At 46.9% G+C, this 9,412-nt stretch overlaps 1 protein-coding gene across 1 annotated transcript; it reads left to right on the forward strand.

The window, feature by feature from the left end:
* The first annotated feature begins 274 nt into the window (after positions 1-274).
* Igfbp3 (insulin like growth factor binding protein 3) lies at positions 275-8,471 on the forward strand. Its single transcript, XM_046437869.2, has 5 exons — positions 275-823; positions 4,292-4,518; positions 4,947-5,066; positions 5,967-6,107; positions 7,007-8,471. Exons 1-4 carry the CDS (start codon positions 415-417, stop codon positions 6,090-6,092), a joined length of 882 nt encoding a protein of 293 aa, XP_046293825.1. The 5' UTR covers positions 275-414; the 3' UTR covers positions 6,093-6,107; positions 7,007-8,471.
* The last annotated feature ends 941 nt before the right edge of the window (positions 8,472-9,412 follow it).

The following is a 9,412-nucleotide window of genomic DNA, read 5'->3' on the forward strand; positions in this document are numbered from 1 at the left end:
AGTAGCCTGAGGTGCCCAGGTGGCTGTGTAGCCAGGGGTACCGTGGTTCCGGTGAGCAACTGGATGGCTTTGGCGCCGGACACGCGCGACGGGAGCAGGTGTCGGTGCGAACCACATGATGCGCGCCCCCGCACTTGGGCCCCGCTGTAAAGGGTGAGGCGCGGGCCCCCGGAGTCGTGCTCGCGCCGGCCCGCCCCCCTCCGACTCCTGGGCGCGCCGTTCCGGGGCGTGTCCTCGGCCACCCCTTCTCCTATATAGCAGCTGGTGCGCCCAGGCTGCCCAGATGCGAGCGCTGCAGCTAGGTGCTGAGGACCTGCATTTGCCGGCTCCGATCCCACAGCCTCGCACCACTTTCTGTCGCCCAATCCCCGTGTGCTCCGGCTTATTGAGCAGCAGGCCCTCGCGGTGGGCGCCATGCATCGGGCGCGCCCCGCACTCTGGGCCACTGCGCTGACCGCACTGACGCTGCTCCGCGGATCGCCTGTGGCCCGGGCAGGCGCTGGCGCAGTGGGCGCGGGCCCCGTAGTGCGCTGTGAGCCATGCGATGCGCGTGCGCTGGCCCAGTGCGCGCCTCCGCCCACAGCGCCCGCGTGCGCCGAGCTGGTGCGCGAGCCAGGCTGTGGCTGCTGCATGACGTGCGCGCTGCGCGAGGGCCAGCCGTGCGGTGTCTACACTGAGCGCTGTGGCGCCGGCCTCCGCTGCCAGCCGCCGCCCGGAGAGCAGCGCCCGCTGCAGGCGCTGCTGGACGGCCGCGGGTTCTGTGCTAATGCCAGCGCCGCTGGCCGTCTGCGCGCCTACCTGCTGCCGGCACCATCCTCTCCAGGTGAGCTGCCAGCGCCAGGCGCACCGTGCGCAACAACAGGGACCCGGTGCGAATGGCTGGGGGGGACAGGGTGTGCTGCTATGGGAAACTCCGCACTTCTCATCCAGAAGGTGGTAGTGGGGAAACTGGGGCTCCGGGAGACGAAGGCGCTCGCTAGAGGTACCCTCCGCAGCCAACCTAGAGACTTGCTTCGTTCTCATAGTGCAGAGTCCTGGTAAAAGCGCTTTCAGTGAAACTGGGCTCTGGTAAAAGCGCTTTCAGTGAAACTGGGTAGGTTTCATTGGCGTGGAAAGCGGACACCAAAATTGGCTGTCTGTGGAAAGAGCCTGGGGCTGGGGATGTAGCTCAGTGGCAGAGCGCTATGCCCATCATGTGTGAGTTCGGTTCGGTTTCCCAGCACGTCAGTAAAAAGGAAAGAAAGGTCCTAAACTCTGGAGATTCTCCTTTCCCAATGCGGAGAAGCAGGTGTGTATTATGTAGCCCAGCTCTGGGACTCGGCTTTCATTCCCCACGAAGTAGAAAGGCGCGGAGGCAGAAACAGGGGTGGATTTGGATCTGGGGAGCTGGGCAGGAAAGTCTAGGAAGATACCTGTCTAAAAATACTGACATTTGCATAGTCTTTGGCTTGGAAAGCAATGTCAAGTCTTCTTGTGTCTGAAAACCCCTGAGATGGGATTGTGGTTGGAAAACTTGAAGTTCAAAAAGAAGTAACATCTCAAGGTCACCCAGGGGAAGCAGTCTTATAGGTTTGACCCTCATTTGAGACTTTCAGTATCATAACTCTGTACATCCTATCACACCCTGAGCCGGGGAGGCGGTCAGACAAAAGCAAAGGTGTTGGTGCTGCGGGGAGTACAGACCCAGAGGATTTCAACAGCTGAGAAGGGAGTTGAAACCAGAGGACTGTTTCCCTCCTTAATGCCAAGAGGAAGGAATGAGGTACAATTGAAGGGAGCCTCCAAAGGAGGAAAAATGCAAATCTTTGGCAATTCCCCCTTTTGGCTCAGCCACTACCAGGCAGGCAGCAGCAACTCTGTTTAAGGACATCACATTGTTCCCTTAAAAAAAAAAAAATTTAAATGGATTTGGCAGCTGTTCTAAATTTCAAGCATGCTTAGCCAGTCTTGCTTAGTTATGTGAGGAAAGTTCCTGCCCTGCACAGCTGAAGGCAGGGAGAATTCTTCTCACCCTAGTCCCCCACCTCCACCACCCCCCCATCATGCTGGACAGATGGTGCTGGGCAAGCCCCCATCCTGGATTAGCAAAATGTACAGTCCCTTTGTAATTTCTGTAGTTGTAGAGTTACACTCTTGGATGAAGCTATTCCCTTGATGGTCAAGGCTGGCTTTATTCATCCCTAAGGAACCGGATTAGCGGAAAGGCAAGATTCCAGTGGTCACACTGGCTCTAGCCAATTGTTAAAGTCTCTGAATGCTCTTCTCTCATAACAATGTTACGTCATTTGATTGTGGACCTTATTGTTCTAGTACATTTGGGGGTATTCAAAAAGTTATCTTAGAAGTGCTTAGAAACAATGTCCTTTTTAGTTAGGCTTTAATAATCATTATGATTATCACCTTTATAGCTCTATAGTATCTATCTGTTGGTTGATGTGGGGTCTTATAAAGTTATTTTTTAAAAAACTAAGTTGACTTCTAAAATTAATTTTGGAAAAAGTAGTCATGTAATAGTCAAAAGTCATAATTCTCTTGCTTAAATAGAACTGTTTTCTCTTCAGGCTCTAGTCTGCAGTCTAAGCATTAAAAGAAACAGAGGAAGTTTAAGATATTACTCAGCTTTCTTGGAAAAGAAATGCAAATATGTTTATTTACATATCCTTAGCATCTCCATTGTCCCAGTACTCTCTTGGAAAAGGAAAAAGAAACAACTAAGATTAAAGAACATTGAAACTAAATTGATCAATTATGAAACTTTTCTGTCAAATCCTGAATTAGACCCTGGGAAATTTTACTTCCCAAGGCACTAAACACCTTGGGGACCTCCAGGAGCTATTGGGTAGGTGAAACTGAGCCCCAGGGAGGGGAGGGGCTTCCCCCCAAATCTCCTCATTAGCCTGCTAGTAGGAGGAGAGAGCAGAGTGTCTGAACCCAATTATTTCACCCCTTTGGTAGTTTTCAGGGAACCAGGCTTTTGCTCCTCTGAGCCAAGAGCTAGAGGCTGTGGCTGCTTCCCAGTCTCCACAGCTGGGCATATCCCCTGGAGGCAAGAAACAGTAATGGATTCTGAACCAGTTGGACAATGACCAGTGCCCTGACAAGGTTCTGATTGTGGAAGTAAAGGAATTCCATGACAATCACCTGCAGCCAAAACTGAAACCCCTTGGGGATCAGAGCTGTATACCAGCCGCACACCCAGCTTGAAAGCATTTCAAGTCCATTCCTGGAAAGGGATAGAGTTAAGGATTCTGACTATACATCCAGCACCCATTTAGTCATATACCTGAAGTTTCAGTTAAACTGTTAACATTCCAGCAACCTTGTCAATTATTGAGCTTTCTTCATTAGCATTTTTAATTATAATTATAATTTTTAATTTTAATTATAAAAGGGGAGTTTTCCAGAGGTGGCTTTCTCCTTCATACCCACCGACCCCAAGGAATGAACACTCTTTGGCATTTAGAGATCTATACTGTGAGTGGGGCTTTGGTGCCATCTGCAACTCTGGAGATGCTGTGCTGACAGGCTGTGCTGACCGGCGGGGAGGACTCACCCAATAATGTGCCCTTGGAGAAGCACAGGGTCAATGTGGACCTTGAGTTTTAGAGATGGGACAGATGGGAAACAAGGCCCCAATATGTCTGTGTGATGCTGGGTCCTGCAGCAAGACCCTTTGTTGTAGGTAGAATTATTTTCCCATCAGAAATGGACAAAAAGTTTATAGCACTGGCAAAGTAGAGGACAGTGCTAGTCAAACTGGAATCAATTTGAGAATTCCCAGGAGGACTTGTTCACACCCAGTCTGCTGCCTCCACCCATTTTTCTGGGGTAGAGAATGTAACTTTTCCCCCAGATCCTGGAGTAGTCGCTGCTCCCAGGAGGAGGAAACCGTACTTGAAGCTGCCTGAGAGATTTCTAATCAGCTCTGCAGTAACTTCTGTGGTGTATATTCGCCCCCTGCTGGACACATAGAACACTGCTGCTTTGGAGTCTAAGTCTTTGAGGGCACTTGATAAAGCATTTCCCACTTTCAGTTGCAGCTACATAGGAAAAGCACATGGCCAACTAACTTTTAAATAGATCGTCTCTTGAGGTAAAGCAACCACAATACGGCAAGCAGTATTACAGAATAACATTTTGTCAAGGTTTTGTTGTTGTTGTTGTTGTTTATTTGGAATGGTCGAATAACTTTGCCATTTAGATGAGACCTGATTGTAATAGCAAGATTTTGAAAAGACTATTGTTCCATATCAACAGTAATCACATCTTTCTCTCCCTTGTGCTTTTCTAGGAAATGCTAGTGAATCTGAGGAGGACCGCAGCACTGGAAGTGTGGAGAGCCAGGCAGTCCCCAGCACACACAGGGTGACCGACTCCAAGTTCCATCCCCTCCATACCAAAATGGATGTCATCAAGAAGGGACATGCTAAGGATAGCCAGCGCTACAAAGTGGACTACGAGTCACAAAGCACAGACACCCAAAATTTCTCCTCTGAGTCCAAGCGGGAGACAGAATATGTGAGAACCTTTCCTCTTAAAGCCAGGAGAGGGGACACCTACCAAGATCCATAAGGGCTGTCTTCACATGACAAGTCCTAATGGTCCTGGAAATGTGGGCAGCCTTACACCCCTCCTAGCACTTATAAAGTGTGTGGTGTGCCCTTTAATCTCTGCACAGAAAGATTTTCATAAAGATGGTTTTATTTTATTCACTGGGCACTGTTTTTGGACCTCTGCCAGGTTCTATGTCATATTCTGGGGATTAAAAAAAAGGGGGAGCAATGATTAACTTCTTCATGGGACTTTCTTGCTAACCTATTCAAGAGGTACTGAAGGGATGTATATTATAGGACCCTCCTGGGATGGTTGTGAGATTATTATAATACATAATAGGATTTAAAAGCAATAACCATGCCCCTGTGTTTCTGGTACTTTCTAATCCACAGGGTCCCTGCCGTAGAGAAATGGAGGACACACTGAATCACCTGAAGTTCCTCAATGTGCTCAGTCCCAGGGGCGTGCACATCCCAAACTGTGACAAGAAGGGATTTTATAAGAAAAAGCAGGTGAGTAAGGGCCTCTGCATGTTTTCTTCCTCTCCTCAGAGGAGAAATTGGCCTCAGGTCAACCCCAGGGTTTTTCTGGCCATAGTTCTAACTCCAAGCCATGTGGCACTGGCACTGTGACTTGGAGTCAATCTCAGGAGATGGCACTAAGGGGAACTTTGGCTTGGTGCTCTAAGTGAGGGTTAAGCCCAGATCCAACTCTACATTTTACTGTCTGTTTTAACTACTCACTCAGAAGATACATGGAGGAGCCCTTTATAAACTGTAAAGGGACACACTAACACATTTGTTAATATTGCATCATGGAGTGACATTCTGAATAACTACGGTGGTGAATTTCTTACATGAGGACATAAGATCTGTATTGACACCTTCCTGGTAGTGACAAGCTATAAAGGATTAACAAATTTTAGATGTAGTTGAACCAAAATAAGTATGCCTCTGTGGCACACCATGGATCTCAGAAGACCTAAGCAAGCAGAACTGGCCATAGATGGCCATGTTTGTCATAGCAGCCACATCAGAGAACTTGTCTTCTTCCATAGCTATTGCACTTGGGCCCTTATTCACACACTCATTTTCTGCCAGTCACCCATTCAGCAGATTTATACTGAGAAGGTACCCTGTGTAATGCTGGGCTGGGGCTCAGAATCAGTCTGTTATCCCAAAGGCAGAAGGAACATACTCATCTCTCCTGTTCTCAGGGAGAGGTTATGCTGCACACACGTGCACATAGACATGTACACGGCCACCCACACACAAGTGACTCTGTGGGAGTGTTGGCCAAAAATTCTGTTATGCTTTCTCAACCCAGCAGAGCCATGCAGGGAAAGCTACCTTGTGCCCTTGTTATCAACTTGCCCAGGTTGTTCATGTCTGTCTTCTCTTTTCTTCCCTCAGTGCCGTCCTTCCAAAGGCAGAAAGCGGGGCTTCTGCTGGTGTGTGGACAAATACGGGCAGCCCCTCCCGGGCTATGACACCAAGGGGAAGGACGATGTGCATTGCCTCAGCATGCAGAGCCAGTAGACTCCATTACACCATGTAAGCCCAGGGACTGGGTGGGGCTGTGGGGGCCTCAGCATCCCTGGCCCTGGGGGCTCCTCTTCCTGGGAGTGGTGGGATAATGAGAGCTGGGCATAACCACCGGCCCTTGTTCAGGTTCACTGCAACTACACCCAGGAACTACAGCCAGGCCCAGAGAGAGAAAGGCAAGGGGACAGATCAGACCAACCCAACCAATAACACAGGGAGAAAGGCCAGAACCAGGGTGGTCTCAAACACTGTGCTTCATTTTAAATAGTCTACAACATGAAATCTTCAACCCACGCACAGCGTGAAGGCTTTTCAAAGTGAAGCTTTCTCCTTGGAAGTCTGATGATTCTTTATCTTCACATCAGGGAAACTGTTTTCATCCACAAGAACTTGTTAAAGACCCCAGTTTCTAAATTAAAGATGTGGCTAATTTTTTTTTCCTATAAATATACTGTGAATATTCTCAGTCTGTAGTTAATATAACTTCAAGAAAATTTGTTCAATATGAAATTGGAATTTTAAGCCATCATTTTGAAGAATGCTATTCGATATTCTTTTTTCTTTTAATAAGTCGAGAGAGTTGTTGGGGGAAAATAGGAATAAATGTATTGTTTTATCTCCTCAAGACATTTAGAAAGCAGTAGAAAGTTTTATGTTTAGTTAGTTTATTTTTTTCCCTTGGAAGTTGGAAAAAATAATAATTCTAATGTTAGGGTAACATTTTCCAACTCTGAGCAACTTATAGTGTTCTTTGCTTTCTTGAAAGGTAGCAAATTGACCCCAGTCCCCTGCATACACCACAGCAACATTTATCTGGGGCCTGTGTCTGCAAATCAGGAAGCAAGAGTTATACCCTTTTAGTTTTTCAGGTGATTATACCAACATATTTCTTTTTCTTTTTGTTTCAGTAAATGTGGAGCTCAAATACGCCTTATTTTGCACAACAGACTGCCAACGACATGATCAGCAGCTGGCTACAGCCTCCATTTATATTTCTTTTGTGGTGAACTGATTTAAAAAAAAAATAGAAAACCAAAGTTTAGACAGTTTTTTTTTTTTTTAAATGCCTATGGTTCCTTTAAATGGTAAACTTGAGCATCTTTCCACTTTCCAGTAGTCAGCGAAAAACAGTTTGAATTTCTCTGTTGCTGCCTATAAAAGTACTCACACACTCATGCACAAGGCTGTGGACTTCTCCCCACCTGGAATTTTCACCGTGTGTTTGCTGAGGCGGCCAACCCTCCGACTTCAAGACTGTGGCGGCTGTGTTGCTTAATGTAGAGAACACACTTCATCCCCACCCTCAAGAGTAGGAAAACCCCTAAACCCCAGTCACCTGGACATCCTGGCGCATACTCCTGAGGCTCACAGCCCTCTGTGTTGCCATCTTTGAGTCAAAGGCCTGGTCCCTCAATCATGAAGATCATTGCTTACTCTCTGCCAGTGACCATATCTGCTTGGGAACTATTGCAGAGTATAAAGTGGAATCTTTAAAAAAAAAAAAAATGACCAAGAATGCTCTAGGGAACTCTGGGAACTTATAAAGGCAGGTATTTTTGACCCTCCTTTGTCAGGCAGCTTCCTGAAGATGTGGCCCAGTGGAAGGCCCAGGATGGCCATTGCTGTGGCCACCGTAGGGCAGGAAGGGCAAGGGTGGTGAGCCTCAGCCTCCGTGTTCAACAGCATCATAAACAATGACAGGATTCTTTGGATGACTGCAGAAAATAGTGTTTTCTAGGTGAATTCCTCAAAACAAAATTTATTTTTGAGGATAGTTTTATTGTTATCTCTTTATCCTTCTTGGTACAATGTAAAAAATAAACATACTCTGTAGACGGGAAAGATGAACGGCTTGTTGGGGAGCCTATCAAGGACACTGGGAACACATAGAGACTCACCTGTGTTTGTTGAACTTGGAGTTCTCCTACTTTCTTTATAATTAACACATATATTCAGAAAAAATACATTCTTAATAATTGTTAACATTGTATACAACATAGCCCAAATATAATAGGATCTGTACTAGATAATCCTAGATAAAATGTTAGAGATACTAGATGATTTAACCACGGCCATGACCGAGGAAAAGAGTTCAGGTCCAGAGGCCGGGCTGTTCTCCCCAAGGCCAAACCATGGAGGCCTGGCAAAGATGGGCAGAGGGACTCTGCACTGCCTGCCATGGTCCTGGGGGTGGATGCACACTGCACAGAGCTCTCCTTGAGAACACAAAGGGGTCTCAAGACATTCTGCCTACCTATTAGCTTTTCTTTATTTTTTTAATTAAGTTTTTTGGGGAAAAAAAGTATTTTTGAAAAGTTTGTCTTGCAATGTATTTATAAATAGTAAATAAAGTTTTTACCATTTAAAAAAAAAGTACCTTCTTCCCCTTGTTATTGACCGCCTCCAGGTTTTGCATCATGATGGAAATAACTCTTGAGAGGGTAGACTATTCTAGACACAGTAGAAGACTTCTTAAACATGTTGCCCTGTCTCCATGGCTAACAAAAGATCCAATCAAGAGAGCTCCACTGGCCTTCACTGGCATCCATTTAGCACTGGGCCACATCTGAAAGAATGCCCAGTTCTGGGAGGTTGTGATAGTGGCTGTCACTGTGTGGGAAGGTCAAAGAGGTCAGCAGATGTGGTCTGTGGATTTCTGGTTCTTGTATTTTGGGGTTGTGCCCTGTACTGTCTTAAGAGCAGCCTCCCTAAGCCATGCAGGACGACATATGAGAAAGACACTCCCCCAACCAGCCCCATGTCCTTTTCCTATGGCTCTTTTGCCAGTCTCCTTGAAGGGACAAAATGGACAGAGGCAGTAAGAAGAGGAGGGTCCCCAATAGATGCTAGGAGGGGTTCTGAGATCTCAGTCCCCTCTCTGCAGCCTTGGAACAATTATCTCTTGTCACAGAGCAACTTGAAGAAATGTACTGAGCCCTCAACTTTAGGGCATTGGAGAACAAACTGCACATCAAGGAATCAGCTGTTCAGAGCCATGTCTGATCTGTCAATAAAACATCTAAAATAGTTCCAAAGTCAGAGTTGTACATAGTGAGCAAAAAGTTGGTTCTGGGGATGTTCAGAGGTTTGGGAGTGTGGGTTGTAGCCATGGAGTTGATCATGTGAGGAACCAGAGAAAATGAGGATGCAGACACCTGGGGTGCTAAGCTTGCAAAGCTGCAAGAATGGAGTAAACAGAGTGAGCTCACCTGGGGGTGGGAGAGACACAGAGACCATGGAGTATACCTTTGCAGCAGGCCAGGCATCTAGGGATCCAGGGCAGGAGTTTGGCAGGGCCTTCAGTGCCACTGCAG

This window comes from Marmota monax, unplaced genomic scaffold (assembly GCF_021218885.2).
Source record: "Marmota monax isolate L192 unplaced genomic scaffold, Marmota_monax_Labrador192_F-V1.1 WCK01_AAM20220418_F8-fsc00109, whole genome shotgun sequence".
NCBI lineage: Eukaryota > Metazoa > Chordata > Mammalia > Rodentia > Sciuridae > Marmota > Marmota monax.